Genomic DNA, 24,108 nt, shown 5'->3' with positions numbered 1-24,108 from the left:
CAGAGTGCCTCTGCCTAGTTCTGCTAGCAAGCAGTGGGGCTGGCCTTGGGCAGATAGCCACAGACTCTGTGATCTCCATGCAGCTGCCTCTCGGTGAACTTAAAGAACCAAATGGTTACATGATTCTCTTGTAGGCATATGTGTTAAGTGAATTTGAAATCTCATTGTTTCTTTATTCCTAGGATTTCTTAATGTTTGGGACCTGAGGACTGGAAAGTATCCCATTCATCGTTTTGAGCATGATGCGAGGATACAGGCCGTAGCCCTCAGCCGGGAAGATGTCACTGTTGCCACGGCTTCTGCTTTTGACGTTGTAATGCTGTGTCCCAGTGAGGAAGGGCACTGGCAGATAGCTGCAGAATTTGAAGTTCAGAAACTGGTGAGCCTTTTGTCTGGTCATTTTATTTTCCATTCTTAGAATCTTTGGATCTAAAATAAACTGAGTAGTAATGGTGTTACCAACTGCCATTCACCTGGGCCTCCTTATTTAATAGTTGCTACAGTTTTCTTCAGGGAGCTGAGCAAGGCTTAGAGCAGTGAATTGACTTGTCCCAGGTCTCTGAGCTAAGACATTGTGATTCAAACCTCAGGGCTGGGCCAGGCTGTAGCTCAGTGTTGGGGAGCTTGGCTAGCATTCATGAGGACCTGGGTTTGATCCCTACCTCAGGGTTGACTTCAGGGATTCTCACCACTGTCCTCAGCCTCCTTCAGACTGACATGGTAGACACTCACCCCTGGAAGTCTAAGATCTGTGTCTGGCCCAACATGTAAGTGAAAATGAGTTCAGTGGTGTCATCCAGTCCATATGGAAGAAAGGTTTCCATACTACCCTTTCTTCAACCCAAGGTGTCTCACCTGGAAGTCAGAGAAAGTCTTGAGTGAGAATAGATTTAAGTCAGTGTTAATTGGGTAGTCATGTTCCAGGACATGGTTGAGAACATTGAGCCAGCTTAAGGACTTCTTTTCGGTCAGCATGTTTCAGAGTTGAGTTTGTGTGAGCTTCCGTCTGTGGTAGGAGAGTTGGATGTAAGAAGGAAGCACTCAAGTCCATCTGTGTCTGCTGAATTTAGGGTAAACAAAATGATCTAGACACTAGCCAGGAAAGTATTGAATAATGGATCGATGGGCTAAGCTGGAACCAGTTCTTACCTCTCTCCTTTATCCTTGGTGGAAATCTCCTTAGATCTAATTGACTTTAAAAAAAAAAAAAACAACTGCTTAAGAACTTAACGTGACCACCTTGCCTCCCCTCCCTGAGCTACTTGTCCTTTGAGGGTCATATCACTGCAGTTCTCATGTCATGTTCCTGCTAAGCTGCTTGAATCAGTCCTCTCGTCTTGGGATTTTCCTAGAAAAATGCGGAAGTACAATATTTCTGCCTGTTCTTGAAACTACCATGGTGCTCATTATTTGGTCTCTGGCTAAAAGACAATGTAGCCTAGCCACAACTACAAGAACTGAGGCAATTACTTGAGATGAGAGTCACTCTCTAAAGTGCAAATCCTGCCTTGGCAATAAGGTGGCATCCTGGCACAGACTGGAAGCTTTTTGAAGTAGTTCACAGCTCCCAGCAAGCAGCACAACCGCTGTCAATTTGAGCCTCTTGGTCTGTCAGAAATCCACCATCACGATGAAGTTAAATGGTCAGGCTGAATGTCATTTTAGGAAAATAAGAAGTGGGTTTGAGGGGAGAGAGGAAACAAGCAGCCGTTGCTGGAGACATTGTTTAATAACACTTTTTATATTATTTCTTACTCTGGGTAAGAGGTTGCCACAAAACGTTGCGGGGTATCCCTGCACAATGCACCCCGTGGCCCATAGAGCTGGACCATTTTTTGTCTTCCCAGTTATGCTCCCTGAATAGCAGTGGCAGTGTTCCCAGGTCTGCAGTGTTAGCCTAGAGTGCGGGTCTTTGTGGTGGGCCTGCGGCTCAGGATGTCGGGCTAGCACTCCCGTGACTGGGCATGTGGATTAGCACAGTCACCGGATGTTTACCAAGCTCTTCTGGACAGTCTTCAGCACTCAGGCTTTTGAACTCATTTGCTATATTGTCAGGCAAAGCTGTCCTTTTACACCATGGATTTTCATAATTACACAGTGTGGTTCACCTTCAGTGCTCGTGCTCATAATTTACTTAGGCAGGTGGAAGCCTGATGGAAACTGCTCTAGGGAAAAACGTGCCACTCCTGGATGCAGAAAAACAAATTATTTTTGGAGGGTGCTCCTCAGTCCGTGCAAATTGGAGAAAGTGCTAGCAGGAGTGCATACGGAGCACTGCAGTGCCCTTCCTGCCCTCGGGCAGCTGGGGACCCTCTGTGGGTCACTGCCTGACATGCACACCAGGAAAGAACACGTAACTCAGATGTTTTGATCCTTTTTTTGTAAAACACACATTTTTGGTGTTTACACAAATTTGTTAAAGTGTACTTAGCTAATTTGGAACCAAGTGAATTGGATTTACTTTTCCAGTTTCTTATAAAACAATACTCTCTCCCCTTTTTGTGGATAGTTATTTGCACCCTCGTGGTTCAGAATTTGAAGGACACTGTAAGACTAACAGTGGGAAATTCTGCTTCTACCTCATCTCACGAGCCAGTTCCCTCCATGAAGGCAGACTCTGCTAGATTTCAGTCAAGTGCATCGCGCACTTGGTCCCTGTCACATCAGTGTTAGCACTTTGGGAATCCTTACCTTACTTTCCTGCCCTTCCCAGTTTGTCTGCAGCTTATTCCATTTGTGTCAGTTTATAAAGAAGTCTCATGTTTGCCTCTGTAACAGCATGGTATTCCAATGGACAGATGTTCTTTAAGTTATTAAATTTGTCCTTTAGTACTGGATAGTAAGGTTTTCCCAGTTTTAGTTTTTATTTATTTATTTTTTGCAGTGCTAGGAATTGAACCTTGTACATGCTAGGCAAGCACTCTATTACTGAGTTACATCCCCAGCTCTTAAGTTTTTTTTTTTCTTTTCTTTTTCAGTGTTTAGCTATAACAAAACAGTGCTATAGCAAAAGTTAATTTGCTGTCTTGGACAGCAAATTGGACATCTGAATGAGTGTTACCAACAGTAAGTGGGGTCCGTAAACATGGTGTCCCCCTGTTTACTAACTAGCTCAGTGCTTCTACACTTGGCCAGTGTGGCAGGTACAAAATGGTGTTTCAGTGAGTTTTCACTTTGTGGTTTTCTTTTTAGGAATGTATTGTGTTTCTGTTACCACCAACACCTTTTCATTTGGATAAGAAACTCTTTGTGGTTCATTTCCTATGAATGATTCCTTTGCCCATCTTTTTCAGTTGGGTTGCTGTTGACCAAATCAGGATGACACTAGAAAACTAAACAACTGTTATCCTTCAACAGGTTGACTACCTGGAAATAGTTCCAGACACTGGGAGGTACCCTGTGGCAATCGCCACAGCTGGAGATCTGGTGTACCTGCTAAAAGCTGAAGACTCAGCCAGAACGCTTCATTACGTCTATGGCCAGCCTGTCACCTGCCTAGATGTCTCTGCCACCCAGGTTGCTTTTGGTGTGAAGAGTCTGGGATGGGTATACGAAGGAAACAAGGTACCAAGATAGCATTGTGTACAGTTAACAAAAAGAGTGCAGGTTTTATTTTTTAGAAGACAATTGAAAAACTAAAGCTCTTGACATTTTTTGTCTTTTCAGGTATATTAGGGCAAAATATCAGCATGGTACAAAATAACTCAGACACTTCAAAAGGATATAAAATGAAGTGTTTTCTTTCTCTTTCCTTTCCTCAACTCCACCGCATAGAAGAAACTGAATACTTTTTAGGTATCCATGTAGAAAAGTTTAATGCACATATGTAGGTACCTTGTATGTCTACAAACATATCTTTGTAGACTTACTACATGGTCTTTGGTACTATTCTATATCCAGTGTTTTTACTTAGTATGCCTTAGAGACCATTGTATGCAGCACATTCCTCGAGTTCCAGCATGTGCCGACGTAGGCTGTGTACCAGTCCCTCGCCCATTGTCTTAGCCGTCGTAGACAATGCTACACTGCATTGCCACTTGCAGAAGTCCTCGTGCAGTGTATCTGCAGGATGTGCACCGAGATGCTGATGGTCACTGCCAAGCTGCACTCTGAATTTACAGTCTCACGAGCAGTGTGTAAATGTGCTTGCTTTTGCACTGAACCAGAAGAGAGACAAGTTTTTAGTTGAAATTCTTTGAATGATGACTGAATTGTACCACTCTGTAGGGTTTTACCATTCTGACTGTAAGCCAAGTGCTTGGTCTTGGCTTGGTCTTGATTTATAGAACTCTTTTCTTTCCAGTGGGATTAGGAGAGAGGGATGAAGTTTATGTTAGGTTTTATGTTACTTCCAGTTTGTCTACTCCTGACTCCCCTGGGATTCCTGGGAAGGAGCATCTGAGCCAAAGGTCCCTTTGATGACATCTCTTCCTAAAGAAGCACGGCCCACTTTCACACAGCAGTGGTGTGAACTGGAGCAGAACCATGCCCTGTCACCTACTACCCTGTGCAACCTTAGGCAGATTGCTTAACCATCCTTATGCCAGTTTCCTCATTTGGTAAAGTGGAGTTCCTGAAACTGCTGTCTTTGTAGAGTCATAGGAGCCAATGAAAGGATGTATGTGCAGCCCTAAGTGTTAAGTGTCTGGGGTCTGAGAGCCAACCAGCATTGTCTCCTTCTCTGTCTCTCTCTGTCTCTCTGATAGTGATTTTTACATGTTATTTTCTTTATGTATTTGACCTATGAGGTCAAATCTCACTTCTATAGGTGCCACCTAGTTAGTACTCAAGACTTGATGCATCCTGAAGTCTGGTAACATATTCTTCATGCAGGAAGAAGTACATGTGGTGTACTTCGATGTCTCTGAAAAGGCAGCCCTCTGTGCTGGGGTCAGCCTGTTCTTTTGGAGTAGATCCAGGACAGCTTAGCTGCAAAGTCTGTGATGGTACAATGCCCGAGCTTTGTCTTCCCTGGAAGAGGGAAGAAGAAGGAACTGTTTACGAAGGCAGTTTTCTTTCTTCAGCGCTGGAAAGAATTTCTTTTCCCATCCCTGGTGAGCTCATTTGTTGAGAGGAGAAACTTTCCTTATTCTTTTTTTTGGTGGTACTAGGGTTTGAACTCAGGGCCTCATGCTTGCTAGGCAGATGCTCTACCACTTAAGCCACTCCACCAGCTCTTTTTTGTGTTGGGTGTTTTCTAGATAGGGTCTCATGAACTATTTGCCTATGCTGCCTTCTCACAGCAGTCATCTTGACTTCTGCCTCCTTCCTGAGTAACTATGATTACAGGTGTGAGCCACTGGCCTCCAGCTGCGTATTCATTTTTCATCTGTGATGCCTTCAAGGCTTTGTTATCTCACTTATTTTTAGAGTTGTGATAGTTACATTTAATACTAGTCTGCTTTAAAATTTTCATATTCCTAATCCAGTTTGTTTGTTTATTGGTGCTGGGGGTGGAACCCAGGGCTTCATATATGCTCTGCCACTGAACCATGCCCTTCTAGTCCCTTTTTGTATTTTTAATAGATATTTGCATCGGCAGGTCCTATTTTTCTTTGACTTATGTGGATGGCTTCGTTCCTGTAGAGATGTAATTGTAGCAGGTACATTTGAGAGCCTGAATGGTAAGGGATAGTGGAGCACAAAAGTGTGTGGGGAGCCTTTAGATATAGATGCCAGTAGATGTGATTTTGGATGCATCTCACAATTTCTAGCCCAATTCAAAGCATTAATTTTGAGAATCGGCTGAACACACTCACTTTATTGAAACTCATGCTCAAAAATGTATAATGTATTACCTGATATTTCTCATTGATGTTTTAAAGATAGAAGTGGAAATAAGTTTACTACAGAATGCTTCCAAGTGTCAGTTCAAAAACTGGCAGTAGCCATTTAGTCATCCAAATATTTTCTGAGTATAGCACCAAACCTCCAGACACTTTGTGTGGGTGACTGATAAGTTTGCATCGAGATGTTCCTCCAGCATGGGTGCTACCCACGCAAGTGAGCTGAATGCCAAGCTTCCTCTGTAGAATTTAACTTTTTGTGGAGGCAGAACTTATCATCTGATTATCATTAGTGGATTTTCTGCTTTCTGAGAAAAAACTCCTTTTTTAAGACACACAATTGCTGTGTGACCTTTCCATATGAATTGAGCCATGTCATGGGTGGCTCTGTGAAATTTTAGCATCACCCTGCTGTGAAGTAATGTATCGTCAGAATTCCCAAATAGTCTCACGTGCAAGGCTTAGTATCACTATGCTTGTGAACATTGCGTTTTTGCTATATCCATGCTTCAGCCTGGCAGCATAAGTCCAGCACCTTTGATCTAGTTGCTGTGAGGGGATTTGCGGTGGAGTTTGCCTGCAGCTAGAGACACATCAGGTTTGCATCTGTGCCACTGGCCTATATGTCTAGGGTTCAGATGAAGACTTCATGAGAACAGAGAGTTTGGTTTATCTTCATTTGTACCTGATACAGAGCTGGGGTTTAGCTGTGGCGCATTATTGACTATGATAAAAGTAGACAGTGAACTCCAAGTGCTGAAATAAAATGTAGTCAGGAACTTCAGTGTCTCTCACCCACAGAAGTACTGTAGATATGAGCTTTGTTTTGTTGGAGAATGTCCTTGTACCATCACTGAGCATGTTAGCATTTCTAGGCCCCTCAGTGGCATGAGTAACAGTGGTTCAAGTTCATCCACTCACCTGTCTGGTCAACCAGCCTATGGTGCATCATCACAGGTACTTACTGAGCGCTCAGACAGCACTGCACACGGTTCTCAGCAAACTGGTACTTGTCAAGTTACCCAGCTCCATTAATAATCATAGTGTTCAAAGGAAACAAAACCAAGTGATACAGCCAAAGCTTCTCTACTGGGTCTTTAAGGAAAGGCTTGTGATTAGAACTGGCTCAGCTGTCTCTCCAGCACAAGTAGAAGGGCTCTGAGAGTTAGTGCCCAGGGGGAAGGCTACCGTGTTGGATTTCAGAGGTGAGACTTGGGGGCCATACTTGTTTACCAGCATTTTCTTTGGCCATACAAAGTCATAGGAGCATGGCTATTGTCCATTTTTGCCCTTTCTTAAAAGATGGGATTTTTAAGCATCTTTTTTAAAAAGTACTTTTTGACTAGGTAATGCATTCTTCTGATTCAGAAATCCAAAGACAGGAAGGAAGGATGTGTGGCAGTAAGACTCCTCCCTCACCTTTCAAACTGCTGTCATCTCTCTCCTCCTGGAGCCAAATCAGTGTTGCCCATTCTTGAGCGTCCTTCCAAGGTGGTTCCTGCACTTACAAGCAATGTACCATGTGTGCCATCAAGTCCCTCTTTTAAAAATGTATACGGTGACATGCTGTACTATGGCTCTGTACCTTGCTTCTTCCTACAACAGTCTTTTGGACTCTTGGAGTTCTTATGACAAAGAGCTTCCTGATGTCATTTTTAGATGCACCTTGGTTAATTCAGCTGGCTTCCATTCGAGTGTTAGATCAAGCTTAGTCTTTTGCCATTGCAAACAATACTTGGTCTACACGAATGATTTGTAGGATGATTCCTTACCATTGACTTGCCGGGTCAAAGGAATTGTGTGCCTTCATGATTCTAATAGATTCTGCCCTCCACACAAGTTGTACCTTGGGCTGTTCCCTTTACGTGAAGCTCAAGCAGAGTGAGGCCAGGAGGGATGTACGGAGAACTGACTGATTTTGTCCTTCATTTTAGTTCTTTTGAGGCATTGTGCTTTGAGAATGAATGACTAGCCCGTGGCTTCACCTAGAATCAATGTAGGGGGTGTTACAGCCCCCTCAGGCCATTGTTACGGGAGAGAGCTGCAACATACACGGATGCGTAACCCTTCTGAGCTTATTTGGTACTGTTTGAAAGAGAGCCTCAGATCCTGTTAGATGGTGACCTGACCTGCCTCTCTGATAAAACGAGGAGGGCTGGACACATGACCACTGGGCCTCTGTCCAGCACCCACATTCCTGGTTTGCTTAGGCAGATAGGTGGCTCCTGCTTTCTCCCGTCTGTGGAGTGCTGCTGAGATGATTCTACTGCTGGCGAATGCTGAGGGCTTCTGAAATGCATTGCTTCTGTTTCTTCTTTGTGGGCTGTGCTGATGGCTGGCAGAAACGACTGGGCAGGAAATTGGCATTTTTTTCATCAGTTCCCGTGTCTTGCTGGTCGAGAATGTAGTGAGGAGGACTGCTTGGAGGTCTTTTACTTTTAGGCAAGAATGCATTCTTAAGTGTCGATGTTGCATTCTTGGGCTCTCAGACTTCAGAGGCATAAATGACTTATCAGGAGTACTACTAAGTGGCATGTGATTGTTGAAGAAAACAAATGTACAAGCAGTTGCTCTGGCCTCGTCTCTTCAAAGGGCCATGTGCAAACATCGTGCGAACTCTCTTCTCTTCACAAGGCCCTTTATGCCCAAACATCCCTTCAAAGTTTGCACCTGAGTCTGTCAAAAATGCTTCCATTTATGAAAACATATTTATGATACCATATCATCTTTATTCTTTTCTGCCTGAATGAAATTTTGCTCTCGGAGGCAGAGGGCTGGATGAGAGAATTGCATCGTTCAGAGCATTATGTTGATGACAAGCCTCATCCTCATAAAGGGACAGAGCTCCACTTAGGGCTCTTAGCATTGCTCTGTGTACTCGGATGTAGTTCCTGATTTAGTTCTGAAGTACTTGGCATTTGATGGCAGATTGTATTAAGCAGCACACAGCATGCATCCTAATCAGGGAGCAGTGAGTGATGTAATCCACAAGGCTGCTTGACAAGGATGCTTGCTTGGCGCTGCTGCCTCAGCTTACATCACGTTGGAAAGTAATGCTGATGTCTCGTAGGGTGATCATCCCCTGTACACCAGTGTGAAGAGACTGGATTGGTTTGCTGCCTCTGTCGGGGAGAGTCTCTTGAGTCTGAAATGCTGTGCTCGTACATGCAGCCGCATTTTGCCATGCCTATAGAAGTGGGAATGCCATCCTTTCTTTGTCCACACGTCCATTCCATAGGAGTTGTTAACAAGCAGGACTAAAAACCGAAAGTTCATAGAATCAATGTAATTTCATTTTAACTTTCACCTGAAGCTTTCAGAATTTTTAATACTTACCTTCTTGGAGAAGTCTAGAACAGAAGCTGCTCTGGGAGACTGGTTTTTTGAGTTGTTGAGTAATACTGACTGCTAAGCTACTGCCCTTGTTAGTGAATGCTGGTGAACACACACTATGTGTTACTTACCTGATTTCGACTGGAAACAGGTGAATCGAGCCTGAAGTCTGCCCCCTGGGTTCCAGCCTCTGGTCCTTAACGGTGACTTAGCAGTGGAAAGGTAGCTTTCTTCCTGTCAAGGTGGGCACAGTTCATAAGAAGACCTTCACAGTGAACTTGCTGAACTCTAGAGTGATGAAAATTTTATAACTAAAGAGATAAGAAATGACATTCAAATTGTTTTGCACGTTTTAGTATTAAAAGGATATCAGTACTTGATAGCATTGAAAGTATATTGTTGAAATGAATAATAGTAAAACTCCCCTCACTTGTTGCAAAATCCCTGGAGCACCTCCTCAGAGCCCTAGGGTTTCTCAAGACAGCCACACACCCTCCATAGAGGCCTTTGAGGACACACGCACCCGAGAGTCTGCACATCGTGAAGGGTGTGCAGTGTTGCTTCGAGTGTTGCTGCTGCTTAAAGAAGCTGAGAGTTATTTAGGTCTCTAGTGATTCTAGAAGGGATTCATGGATTAATCACACGCACTTTTGACCAAGTTCAGTGAAAAGTAAATAAATTTAAAAATCTGAAGGAATTTCAAAAACAAAAGTTGTAAATTCCTGCATGCATGTTGCGCAGCTCAGCTGACGTGGAAAAGCTAGCTCTGCTGGCCCCATGTTGTCATCACCTGTGTTTAAATCGTTTCATGGACTGCTGAGTGTTTCCCTGCCCTTCGTTTTGTGAAAATCTGCCTCCCAAAAAGCAAATTGTACCCAAAAACCACCATAATAATTATGGTGATCTTCCCAAGCCAAAAAGGGCATATAATGTGGTTAAGTGATAAAATGAAAGTTTTAGATTTGTTGATTGGCAGCATGTCTTTAGTGGGAGTTGGGGAGCGTTGCAGAATACTGAATCAAGCATCCTCAGTATTTGAGATATAAGAAGCATGGATTCAGATCTAGGTTTTGGTAAGCAGTCTTCACATATAAAGAGTAATTTTGTGACAGTAATGAAAGCTGCTTCATGTAGCTTTGCATCATGGATGCTCAGGCCTACTGTACGTATGGTGTGGGTGAATTTGAGTCATTTTAGAGAACTGAATTCATGTATCCCGAGCGTTTGAGGTTTTTTTCTTAGGGGTCTTCCCAGAGCCACACACCTGTGGATACTAAGGATTTACCGTAGTGATAGCACCATTGGGGACCAATCAAGGGTTTTGTAGTCAGTTAAACATCAGGCAAGTTACTTACCTAGGTTTCCCACCTTGGAAACTGGGTGTCTGGAAAGGTAGGTAGTATTTTGCACATGTCGGTGCTCCGTACTCACTAGGTTCCTCCTCCTCCACACCCTGCAGCTGTGGGGTCAGGTCAAAGTTCATCAGGCTCTGTGGAGGGCCGTGCAGGTGGAAGCAGCAGCCAGGCAGGGAGGCCACAGGGATGGTCCTGGGCTCTGTGGATCTGTGCTTACCCTGTCCACACAGTGACAGCCGTCCCTGCTTCTCCATGAGTTTATTTCCTCAGGAGCATTTTGAACGAATGCATTTAGAACAGGAAGGGAGGAGTCAGCATAGCTTCTGTGAGCTGTGAGGGTGAGCCACTCTTCCTAACAGTCTTGGTGACGAGAAGCCTTATTGCAGAGAGCTGGCACCGAGGACATCTCTGTCTGTACTCACATTCACACTTGTAGAGTTTTTCTGAGGGTTTTTGTTGTTTGTTGTTTGTTGTGTTGCAGTGCTGAGACTCCGACCCAGGGTCTTACACATGCTAGGCAACTGTTCTACCACTGAGCTACACCCCAGCCCAGCATAGCTTTTGTATGCCAATAACATTCAGTTTATTTTCTAATTTTTAAAGAAACTCCTCAGTATTCTTGAGGCTCTGAGTAAGTTTACAGAACCATTATACTGAAGTAATGTTCATTGCCTGTCTTCTCACGTGGCTCTTGAATTAAGCTTAGAATTTTAGTTAAGCCCTAATTTTTCTAATGGCTCTCCTGATTATTTACAAGTCTTTCCATTCTGGTTCGCCATCCCACACACATGAGCGTGTGTGAACTTGGAGTTGACTGTTTCCCGGCACAGATGGTTACGGCCTTGCTGTCTTTGTGCCAGATGAGTCTAGGGATAAATATTGCCCAGACATCAGCTAGGTTGTTAGTGTTAAAAATCCGCGTGTTTTTCAGCTAGCGAAGATCGGAGAGAGGCCTGTTGGAAATGTTTGCCTGTCCTAGGAGTGAAAACAGTAACACTGTAGGACGGCCAGCCGCTGTCTCACGGGCCAGTGGAGACAGGAGGAGAGGGGAAAGAAGGAGCCCAGAAAATGGCCTCTGGGGTCCGGATGTTTCCACTGTTTCAGTATATTAACATGCACATAGCAGTTAAAGTGGATTAACACAGTATTACAAAGTAGGGAACTTTTGCTTTTACTCAGTACCCAGAAGAATATGATTCGTTCATTTACCCAACACTTCAGTTCAGCCTTCTGGACTGGAGAGTGGGTTTATAATTAACTTATCAATTATTGAGTTACACGTGTCCTTCTAATGGACAGTTACTGTTCAAAGCATTCCCCTCAGCACGTTCCTAATGTCAGGGTGAATCCCCTTATAGATGATGGGCAGAGGAAGACTCCAGCTCAGCCCACGCTTGAGCAGTGACGTTCTATTCAGGGACTCACAGGGGTAATGAGGTTTGCAGTGCGTGAAGGTGAGGCCTTGCGTCCTAGGGGACTTGCCCATGCATAAGGTAGCCTTGCATGACCTGGCTTCTAGCCACCAGTCCCCTCTCCCACTCAAGAGTAGTGCCAGTTACGGGGGACAACTGGCTGGATCTGAACTCAGGTCCATAGCCAAGTTGCTTTCTTCAGATCTTTGTAGGGTAGGATGCTGACCCATGCTCCACCTGCACTGTGGTATTTCCTTGTGTTGCAACTGCTTATGTTCACAATAACACGAACTGTGGAATAACTGTGGAAAGACGACATGAAAATAAGCTGCATTCCTATAGGCCCCACCCCCCATTTGTCCTCCCCTTCCCCCATCTTCGTGCCTTTTGACACTTTTTGGGTTGTCCCTTTTCCCCATCTTATGATCTGTTTCAGGTTTTATCCGAGCATTGGCTCTGGTGCCCCGCTTCAGCCTGGCTGTCAAGACTTAGGGAGTCAGGCTCCTCCTTCGCTCCTTGCTCTCCAGTTTCATGCCTGCAAGATGAGCCTCTTTGCTCCTGGCACTCTGAATGTGCTGTGTCCGTTCCTGACCAGGGACTACCAGTAGCCTTCCCTCTTCCCTTTCCCTCTCCACGCCCTTTCAGGATAGGTCCATCCAGATCCACCCACTAGAGCAGCCCTATTACTAACTGGCCTGAGCTCCTGCAGCTATGGACCTGCATCTCACATTGTGACACTCTTACAGCCCAGAGGGCAGCTGTCAGGAGACAGGAAGCAAGCAGTTATAGTTGAGTGACACTTCGCTCTTCAGTGGCTGAACTTTTTCATCCTAGGAACAGTGGAATGCAGGGGTTCTCCTGTTGGGGTGGGGTGGGGAACATCAGAATCCACAGGCGATCTGATGACAGATGTGGATCTCTGGCCTGCTGAGAGCTTCCCACCCCTCACTGCATGTGTCTGGGTGGAGCCTGAGACTTGGCAGTGAGCTGAGTGCCCAGAGCTACTCCTGCTGCCAGTCCTGAGACCACGCTTGGAGCACCCTGGAAGTTTACAGAGCACGAACTCTGAGGGCCGCCACCCAGGTTTGAAGCCTGGTTCCAAAACTTCCTACTGGCCAAGCAGTTTGTCTTGCCTCTGACTCTTTTTCCTCATAGGTACAGTGCCCGCCTTACTGGGTTGTGGGGATCAGATAGCACAGTGTGTCGTAGCAGAGTTCTGCACATAAGAGGACACCATGACATTTCTTTCATTAATAACCATTTTGACAGGAACCATTGCAGTATGTAGCAAAGTGACACAGAATGAGAATGACTGGGCTCCTCCTAGTTGTACCTCAGCTACCCTTGCTCTTCATGTAGTTTGGGGCAAGTTATTTAAAATTATTTAAACCTCAGTTTCTTGATGCATAAAATGTAAGTTGTTCTTCCTCTTGGAGGTTGAGACTCCAGAGGGATGATACTCAGGAAAGGCTTGTGTGAAAGGCACAACCTGGATATTATGGACAGTGTGCCAAACACTGCCAAGCAGGTCCTTGGTGCACCATCATGTGCCATGCAGTGTCATCAGCAGAGCCCACGCCTCAGGGGAGTGAAGAGAACCCTGTGGGCACAGTGCCCTGTACCAAAGGCTTTAGTTTTCCATGGTCTGACTTCAGTGTCATTCTGCCTGTGTAGTCTAACATGGGGCCAAAGTCGAAGTGCCAGGCTAGTCAAAAGAAAATTGATGACCAAGCTAGTTTAACATCCTGGGCTTCGTGTACAATATCAATGCAGTCTGTAGGCTTAACAGAGAGTTTGTTACAGGCAGCTCACATGTCACCTGTTCATTTAAAAATAATATCCAGTTTGCCTTTAATCTTAAAGAGTTGACGTCATAGTTTGCAGGATGCTTTCTCCCGATGCAGTAGATGTAGTGATAACTCTCATGGGGACCATGGCTGTGTACATGTGGGTAACATTTTTGAAGTGTTTTGGAACTGTCCTTGCTATGATGAGGCAGCAGGTTGGGAGTTTAAAAGTGTGAGGCCTTCCACTGACAGTCATGCATTTGTGTAGTACCCATAAGCTCTTCCCTGGACTAACTGCTTGGAGGGCAAACATATTGTCGCTATGGACAAGTTCTTTGTGGTCACATCTCAGCCGGTGACAGAGATGATCTGAAGAGGTCTCTGAACCAGAGCAGAGAGCCATATGCTGCTCACTCCACACAGTGGGCCAGGTCTTAATTGTGCCCAGGACTGCGGACATGTGAGAGAGAACGAAGTTGGGGTGAGAGAGCTGGGCTGGATTTGCCTGGATTCTATCCACATGTTCACTTGCTCTGTGGTTCCTTTCAGGCTTAGGTCATAATAGGTGTGGGTTTGGCCTTGCTGTGGTCCTTTGTAGACATCTGCCCACATCACAAAGCCCCAGCTTGGCACAGCCTGCATGATTGGCACTGCCTCCCCTGGAAGAGTCCGGTCCTGGAACAGAGGGGGTTGCAGGTGCATTGGCACGTGGTAGGGAGCTCATACGGGCCTTGCCTACCCAGTGCCTGGCGACGCTCAGCAACACCGGCCCATCCCTGAAATATCTTGGCCTTGTGAGCTTGTCACTCCAATTAAAACTTAAACATGAACGCAGCCAGGCTTCTTCTCCCTTTGTGCTGAGTGTGAGCGTGGATGGTGCCAGAAGCATGTCATGGAAACTGTCGGGGGAGAGGGGCATGTTTCAGGGAACTGTGCTCGTGTAGGGGATCCATCTCGTCAAGCTCTGTGTCTTGCTGGTTGCTGCTGCTGCTAAGTGCACCTGAGAGGCAAGGTTCTGTTTGCCAACAGAAAGTCACCTTTGGGATGGTGGTGAAAGTCATTTTCCACATGTTCACAGATAGGGCCGTGTTGCTGCGCCTCACGCTATGACTTATCTCTGGCAAGGACTTACAAAATAGTCTCTCTGGCTGATTGTCAAAAATTACATCATATCGGAGTAAACTGCTTTTAAATCAGACATCCATTATTCATGTATATTAACTGCTTTTTTATTTTTTTATTGGCTGTTTTGTGTGTGATTTACTCTTTTCTCACTAGCTCCCTTCTCTCCCCAGTTGTCCATCTTTCTCATCCCTTTTTTAAAAAGTCTTAGCTCATCTGTGAATTTATAGAGGCTGTTCTGTTCACTTAGCTTTGTGTGTGCACGTCAGTGTGCAGACTGTTCGCTTTTTGTAGTCGGATTTCACATTTCTGTGGGTCAGTTACACTGGGCTAGAATAGCACTTTGGATTATTCAGATGAGTATGTTCTACCCCCAAAGACTTAGAGGTCTTTTTCCTTCATGTCGTTCATATTTTAAACAGTGGGTGTTGGTAGTCTTGTACTCCAGGTCTGCACTGAGGGGAACCTTCCTGCCACTGAGGAAATGGCAACCCCGCTGCTCTTGGTGTGCAGCAAGCCTACTCGGGCGCTCACTCATCCTCACTGCAGGACAGTGCAGCGTTCACCCGTAGTGGGCAGACACACGGGCGTGTAGCATTTACACAGCCATTTCTTCCATCAACTACGTACTGAGCCCATCTCGTGCCAGACACTGTGCAGGTGTCCACTGCAAAGCTCAGTGTAGAGCAGACCTGTGCATGTGGGCCTTTGTGACTGTGGCATTTGACTGTTGGGAACAATAAGGTCTACATAAACTTTATTCTATTTATTTGATCCCAAATCAGCGCTGTTGTATACATCAGTGTTTCCTACGACCCGTACACATTTACTTGAGTCTTTGTTCACTGTTCCATCCAGCATCTCAGACCTTTCTCCTGAAATGATGTTCTGGCTCCTAAAACTATTATTCCTTAGAATTATTTTAGTGAGGATCCCTTTGGTCACAAATGATGTCTGTGTTTCTACCTAAGGACATATTTATTTCGTCCTCATTCTTTCTTTATTTTTAATTATTGTTGTGCTAGGTAGGGGTACACTGGAGTATTTACAAAGGTTCATCCTCATTCTTGAAGGGTACTTTGCTGGTCTTGTACAGTTCTAGATCCACAGGTATTTTCCTCAGTCCTTTGGAAGCACTGTTGGCTTTACCTTCCAGTGATGCTACTGAAAGTTGACTGTCAGTATAATTGTCAACCCCTTTTAGGACATTTTTCTCTCCTTTTGCTGCTTTTAAGATCATTGCTTTGGACCAAGGATGGTAGTGCCTGTAATACCAGCACTCAGACAAAGAGGATCACCAAGTCAAGGCCAGCTTGGGCTACATAATGAGGCCCTGTCTCAGAAAACAAACAAACAAACAAAAAAATCATTGTTTTGTTTCAGTCCAATGTCTCTGTGTATGGACTTATTTTTCTTTATCCTGCTTGGGATTTCTTGTCCTTTTTTCCTTTCAGTAGCAGAAAATTCTAGCCATTATTTTGTGGAAATTTTCTTGATTAGTTCTGTCTGGAATTCAAACTTGATGTGTGCTCATCCAGCTTACTTTTCTGTGCTGTTCACCACTCGTTCATATTTTCTGCTTCTCCATCTTACATACTGAGTAATTCCTTAAGTCAGCCTTCCAGTTCCCAGATTCTCTCTTGGGCTCTTACTTGTTACATCCACTGACTTTATAAAGTCCAGAAATTCTGAATTTGCTTTGCAAATCTACTTAGTCAGTTTTTCTGTTTTACCCTCCTCCTCCTTTTATCTGAAAGCATTGCCATCAGGCTTATTTTACATTGTTTGATAAATATCTAATATGCTTGGAAGTCTAATTATGTGTGTGTTTCTCTTATGATAAATTGTTTCTTTCTGTATTTGGAGTTTTTTCTTTTACTACAGCTAAAACTCGGCCATTCTTGATTTGTAGGCTTCTGCAGAGGTCTGAGTTGAGGTTTTCTTCTTCCTGAGAAGATTCTTTGGGAACTGGGAAGCACGTTACCAACCTGAGAGGACTTTGGTTCCTAGGCTTGGCCCCTGGTGGTAGAGGCAGTGTAAATCCCACCCTGTATTTGTGTGAGGTAGACATGTGGTCACAGAGTGGTTTCCAGCTGAGCTTAAGTGGAGCAGACACATTTCTATAGATAGGTTTCCCCTAGTTCACTTCTTACTGAGTGTCTGCAAGGGCTCAGCTTAGTGCAGAGATCTCAATTTTGATGGTCTCCTTTTCACTGGCCAGACACTGGGTCTCCTGATTCCCCAGCTCTCCAGGCTCCTGGCATTGGCAGCTGTCCCCAGGCTAGCCCTGGCCTGGTACCTCGTACCTTTCCTGTTCCAGTGCTCCCATCATTTTTGGCTCCTATGAATTTCTCTGATTACTTGTGAGGTGAACAGAATGTTTGGAGGACTGTCTGATGGCAGACTGAGTCTGCGATCCAGGGTTTTCAGTGTTTGCCTTCCAGATGTGTTTGTCTGCCATCTTGTCAGCAGACTTTAGGGGTGGATGAACTTTAAGGTCCTATCATAGGATGTGTATGTTATAAAGAGACATCTGTGGAAGGATGAAGCAGTTCCTTTATATAAGCCAGGAGCAAGATCAAACATCCAGGAGTGGAGGAACGTGTTAAGCAATAAAAGGAGGACTGAAAGTATGGCTCAAGTGGTAGAGTGCCTGTCCAACAAACTCAAGACCTTGAGTTCAAAGCCCAGTACTGCCAAAACCAGGCAACTTATGATAGGAATATCCCTAGTTATAGATCCCAAACTGAGGTAAACTCCGATTTTGCCTGTTATCAAGTCCCAGTCAGTCATCTCCAAACCCAAATCCAAGCACTACCTGCTGCATGAGTGATTGAATGAACAAATGAACAAATGAATGGATAGCAGGATTTCTGCTTACCGTGTTTACAGGGAGCTTACAGCCTAAGTCTTAGAGCGCATTCTCTAGCATGTTGTACAATACTTGGGGACAGCTGCACCTGAACTGCTATGGTCATAGTCTCCTCAAGGTCTGTCCTACCTCGGTATTTGAGAGTCATGTCTGGGAAAGAGTCAGAGGAAGATAATACACAGTTGGAGATGGCCTGTGGGAACAGCAGATGAAGTGTGCAGACAGTAAATATCTCCCACCCTGACGAGAGGGAAGAACTCTGTGTGCTGAGGGCTTTGAGGAGAAGAGAGCAGAGCACACTTGAGTGGGTGGAAAAGAACATGAGGTTTATTGGCTTTATGCTCCAGAATTTGGCTTCTGATCATGACTTTTCCCCTAAGGGGAGAAGATGTACGTGGTAGTGATGGAGGAGGGCTACCAGTGAGCAGACGGAAGGTGGGAAGACTGTGTCCACAGTCCCCAAGACTTTCAGTCAGGTCTTCCTCTCTTGCCTTTGTCTTCCAGTCTGCTCCAGTCTAGTCCAGCATCTCCTAACCTGTGACTCTCTTTCTCACTTCTTTTCTTAAATGGTAGTGGACAAACCATCTTTTTGTAGTCTTTGTAGTCTTCGTAGGAGGCCTCTGCTTACTCCTGACTTTGGAAAGGCAGTGCTCAGATTCTGAAGTGAGCTGTTGTTGGTCTGAGGCCTTCCAGTAAACCTAAAGAAAACATGCATGGAGTTCCCTTCCTGGTTCATCAATAGAGGAGCAAAATTCTAGGACAGACAAGACCATAATCTCCACAGGGATTTCTGTATGCAAGAGCCCCATGTTTACTTAAGAGATCTTGGTAGTCCCAGATTCCAGAAGAGTGCACAGTGCTAAATCCTGTTCTTGCTGGGTAAGGAGGAATTGGCCTGCTTTGAAATTGCCCATGTTCCAGCCTTGTCCATCATGGCTCAGTGGGAAAGCAGCACCATCCAGGCACCCTGAACGTCCCAGTCACAGCTCAGACCTAGACCTGTAGTCTTTGCTTCCCTCCTAACTATGCAGCTGCTGCTAAGATGCCAGCTGCTAGGACACAGCTATAGGGTAACTTGGTGTTCTCCATAGAGGCAGGTCCCAGGAGCAGAATTGCTGGCTGCAGCAGAATTGCTGGCTGCAGCAGCATCTGGTGAAGAGGCACCTTTCAGCTGGCAACAAGCTGTAGCCTCTACACATCCCCCGCTAGCCCTGGTCACTCTAGTACCTGGTGCGTAGAAGGTAATTAATAAGCATTTATCACCTGGCTGTTGTATGAATCATGACATTATTTTATCAAAAAAAATTAGAAACAACCCATATATCTATCAATATGGAATTATGTATGCACAGAAATTCTGTGTGGCCATTCAAAAAGGATGAGATTTAACTGCAGGTACTGACAAGTGGGAAAATGAGTAATAAGTCAGTTCCACGCAGAAAAACATTTTATGCACATATATAATAAAGAGAAAAACATACATTTGCATTAAAAAATCTGAAACAGCCACATGGTGGTGCACCATGTACTCCCAGGTGCATCTGTAATCCCAGGTACTTGGGAGGTAGAGGCAAGAGGATTGGGAGTTGGAGACCAGCTGGGACAAAGTTAGCAGACCCTGTCTCAGAAACGAAAACACCAGGGCTGGAACGTGGGTCAAGTGGTAGAGCACTTGCCCAGCACGTGCAAGGCCCTGGATTCAATCCCCAGTCCAAAATCAAATTAAATTAAAACAATAAAAGCATACACAGCAAACTGTTAAAAATGGTTACTCCTGAGGGATGGATGTACAGTTGGCTACTGCTTTCTTTTGCTATGTAACTATTATGGTAAGATTTATTACAAGATGCACTATATTTGAAACCAGAAAAAATATAAATAGATTTCTGAGAAATCAGAATAACTGATAAAATTGAAAACTAAGAGTCTAAAGCTAGGATTTATCAGAAATAACTTAAGATTTATACGGGAAGAAGAACCTAAATAGAGAATTTTCTGACAGCGTTCCTTTTAAAGGATGCTTTTGTCTACATAGTGCTTTCTACATCTACCTAGAAGCCAAAGAAAAGGGGAAACCTCCTGGTGTCCATGACGTTCCCTGTAGCTGTCTTTGTGGAGCTCACATCAGTCTCAGCACGGCTTAGATGTTCGGGATAATTCTGGAAGAATAATGCTATGCCAGTATGAACTTGCTCTGTAATCACTGCTTAAATTCTCTCGTAACAGACGTGGTACTGAAGAGAACTCCCCAAGAGCAGCGATTGACTTGGTGGTCACATTAGTGCAGAGCACTTTCTCCACAACAGCAGCTGTGGGGAGTTTTTCCTCCTTTCCAGCGTATCTGAACACCTCTGAGAATGAACCAAGTGGTTCTGGGTTCAACTCGCCCAACTGCGGCAATAAAGAGAAAAATTAGTCTAATGCATGGTCTTAACAAGAGGGAGAGTGTGAGCATGAATAATTAATCTCACTAGTCTGTGGCAATCAGATAAAATGAAGTCCCATTTGCTCAACCTTATTAAAAGAGAGTGCAGGAGGGAGGGGCCATGGTAACGGTCGTTAAGGGACTTGTAACATGGAAGACCTGCCTTTGAGACGGTAATGTGTTTTCTAATCTCTGTGGTCTTTAACTAAACAGCAATGGGGAAGGTACTCCTCAGATAGTCTGACTCGTTGAATTATTGAACGTTTTAGAAAAGACTTGACTGCTGACTTAGATGTCTTTGTGATGAATTTGCAGAGTGCTTTCTGGGAGGGATTACATCTCCTGTATCACTCAGAGATGTTTCATCCACTTGTCAAAAAAGAACTTCTAGAAAAAGTAAAGACATACTGACTTGGTATCAGATTTTAGTTCTTATATTTACCATGGACATTTTACAGCTACAGAAGTTGAAGTATTTTAAGAAAAGATTGAGTCCAAAATATTGAAAGCTCTATAATGATAAGTAGGTACACAATGCTCATTTTAAATGAACACATGTTTTCAAATTGGCACACAGCAGTTGTGCATATTCATGGGTTACAGTGGTGTCTGCATATGTGCACAGGGTGTGGGGATCAGGCCTGGCACCTGAGACACTTAGCTTTTCTTTGTGTTGAGAGCACCCAAGAGCTTCTCTATTAGCTATTTTGAAATAGTCACAGAACATTATGTTTATGATACACCATCAGGTTGCTGTTGTAAATTTATTCTTCCTCCAAGAAGAAAATTTTATGTAAATTGTAGATTATTTGCTGAAGATAGAAAATTTGATTATTTCTATATTCTTACTTGGAAGAATAATCTTTTTTTGGTTGCTTTAGAATTGTTAGGCTTTTCTGAGTCAGAACTCGTTTGTAAAAGCCTGCTCTCCCTGGTCTGTATGGATGAAGGAGGCATTTTGATTCTGAAATTGCCGTCTTTCCTTCCCAGTGCAGTCAGTATTATGGTGGTATTTCAACCATCAGGAATTTCCAGAGATTCACTTGTCAGAAATGTGTGCTAAAGGAAGAATGATGGCTTTCAAAGTAGAGATGATTTAATTTGTTACTAATTTCTCATTGCCAACAGAGGAATCTACATGGACAAGTGAACACATAAGTTACCAAGAAAAGGAGAGCATGTTATTTCCACATATTGAAGACTCTCCCCAGAACACTAGCATTAAAGTCTGTGAGTTCCACAATGGTCGGTGGAAAGACGGTGTGCTCAGAAGGCAGCGTGTCTTTACTGAGCAGGGTTTCCAACTATAAATTCAGGGGCAAGGACTTTTCTTCTGCACCTGCCACCACAATCCACAGCAAGCATTTAATATTCATTGAGTTGAGTTGAATTAGTAAATTTCTTTTTAGCAAAAGACTTTTCAGAAAGCTTCCTCACAAATCATCCTTTATTTCCCCTTTTGCTGAGAAAAGGCATGGAACTGTTGTAGATGATGACTACGTTGTCTAGAGATCAAAGGCACTGCTTTGCTTTCACACTTAGAGAACAGAACTTCTTCCAGGAGAGTTGGAGAAGAGTGCGTGTTTGGGTGTACAGTCTTGTCTAAAGGAACCATCCAATGTGTTGGTAGCCAGGCAGCTTCATCTTTCTGGGTCCTTGGACCATTCTTTCCTTTGCCTTACACGGTGTAAATCAGGAAAAAAAATCCCACACCAGTTCATCTGCAAGTTTCCCCAGCATTGGTACTATTCCCATTCATTCCATATCAGGAGCAGTCAATGACTCGTTCTCATTCCTTTTGTCATTTGAGTGGCCATATTGCTGTACTGTGAGTGACCTGGAAGTGGCCAGGAGATAAAGAAGCAGACATCTTTTACAGGAACTGAGTTTTGGAACACTCACACCCTTAATGATGATGAAATGCAGAGTGTCAGATGACCATCTGATGTATGGAATTGCACACCCACATATGTTTCTTCCTCTATCAGATCCTGGTATACAGCCTGGAAGCAGAACGCTGCCTGTCGAAGCTGGGTAATGCACTTGGTGACTTCACGTGCGTCAACCTCAGGGACAGTCCTCCCAACCTCATGGTCAGTGGCAACATGGACAGGAGGTATGTCTGAGTCTCCCCAGCCTCCAGTGTGCTGGCCAGTCTCTGCCTCTCACGCTGCAGCTTTCCCACCTGAGTTGGGTCCATGAGCTCTCTGACTTGAGAGCAGGGCCTTGAGTTAGGTAATCGTTGGATCTAGTTGTGTCTCTGCTTCATTTCTGAAACACCACGGGGCAGTTTTCTTTTCAGCCAGTTGGTGGATGCAGTTGGTGGAAGGTCCACTGAGACCACTTGGAGTATCTTTTGTCCCCTGTTGCAAAATTTGTTTGGCATTTAAAAGCTCACTTCCTAATATTAAAAACAATAACCTAGGAATGAATCATGTTCAACAAAATAGGGTTGCCTGCCAAATGATGTCAAGAGTGTGTTTCAGAACACCACGGTGTCCCTCTGGCGAGGGGAAAGAGACTCGATGTGAACAGATTCCAGTTCCTATTTAGCTGATTAGCAGCCTTCTCTTGAACGTGTTGGCTTAGGGAGTTGGATTTTCCCGGCACGGGTTCCAGTGCCAACCATGGACGCTCCAGGAACCATCAGCACGAAAGGATTAAAGTGTTCAAAAGACCCTTCCATTCCAAATTGTAGATTTTTCCTCCTCCCTGCTTCTCTCCCCTTGTCTTTTATTTTCATTTTCTTTCTGCTTTTTTTCTTTTTTTTTGGCTGGTTATCTGCTGTGTCTGATCCAGTTCCCTGAAGAGAGGTAGCGTGGCTAGAGGCCAGGGGCTTCTGGCGCCCTCCCTTGGGCCTGGCCCTGGGCTGCAGGTGGCCGGCTGCTCGCAGTGGGTATCAGCTCAGGAGGCGGGTATTCCTTCACGCCAAGTCCCGGACCCCTGTCCCGCGACTGCAGCAGCTTGCAAAAGTAATTACTTCATCAAATAATACTTTCAGCCCAACCTTCACCTGCTAGCTTTCCACAACTGCTCAGAGCAAAGAGCTAACCCGGTATGCTTTGTGGAGAAAACGTACCCCATCATTCTTTCTCAAGGCCTCCTAAAGCGGCTAATATTCTGATGCTTCTGAGCTGAGCTCTGGGCTACCTCAGTGTGTGCCCAAGGCAGTTTGCCTCTTAAAAGCGAGGCTTGCTAGTGGCCCCCATATGTGGCACAGCAAATGAAACAAAACTGTTTGCCCTGAGTTTACTTAATAGAGTCTCCAGACAGGGTCCTAGCAGCTACTTGTTTTCAAAGAGAGTAAGGAGCTTCTTAGGGACTTCCAAGTCCTAAGGCTTGGGATTGTAGGTTATGCCTCAGAGTTTGTTTGCAGCATGAGCATTTAGATGTCCAGTTTGCAGTGAGGCTCATGGGAAACCAAGACGGTGTTCCCGAGAAGAGACCTCTGCTTTCTGCCTAACTTAGGTCAGCTCAAGGGAAACAGTTAAAGCCAGAAAGTCAGGACCACGGCAGCTGCACATCCAGCCATCAGTTAAAAGATGCTTTGATTTTTAGAACCAGGTGTGGTGGTGCATGCCTATAATTCCAGCACATGTGAGGAATCATGAGCAGGTAGATCAGGAGGCCAGGGTAGGGTACACAGTGAGACCTTGTCTCAAAAAACCAAAAAAAAGGGAAAAAAAAGTTTTGGTATTTAAATAAAACTTACACATCTGGAAAAATGAAAGAATAATAAATCTATACTTCAATTTGGAGAGAAGGCTTACCTTTTTCCCCAAAGATTCTTAGTGCTATGAGTAAGATCTCATTAGAGATGTATACCCAGGCTTGTAGTTTGTGTTTTATTTCACAAGGAGTAAGGGGTCAGACACTGTGAGGACAGCTGGGTCCTTGGCTGTGTCTTAATGATGGCTGGTGAAATTTTAAGAACCCTGGGACCGCTATTTGATTTTAAAAACTTAATTTCCACTGCATTCTCTTGGTGCTTTATAAATAACTTGAGAATAAAATAG

General features: G+C 44.5%; 1 protein-coding gene across 1 annotated transcript in view; it reads left to right on the top strand.

Annotated features, from left to right (window-relative positions):
* Positions 1-24,108, top strand: part of Fbxw8 (F-box and WD repeat domain containing 8) — a 99,655-nt gene that overhangs the window by 61,566 nt on the left and 13,981 nt on the right. The window contains exons 6-8 of the mRNA XM_020163664.2: positions 183-379; positions 3,358-3,564; positions 22,081-22,208. Coding sequence (XP_020019253.1) covers positions 183-379; positions 3,358-3,564; positions 22,081-22,208 — 532 coding nt within the window. The remainder of the gene's footprint in view (positions 1-182; positions 380-3,357; positions 3,565-22,080; positions 22,209-24,108) is intronic.

Source organism: Castor canadensis, chromosome 18, assembly GCF_047511655.1.
Source record: "Castor canadensis chromosome 18, mCasCan1.hap1v2, whole genome shotgun sequence".
In the NCBI taxonomy this organism is placed as follows: domain Eukaryota; kingdom Metazoa; phylum Chordata; class Mammalia; order Rodentia; family Castoridae; genus Castor; species Castor canadensis.
This window is presented reverse-complemented; position numbering and strand designations above follow the sequence as displayed.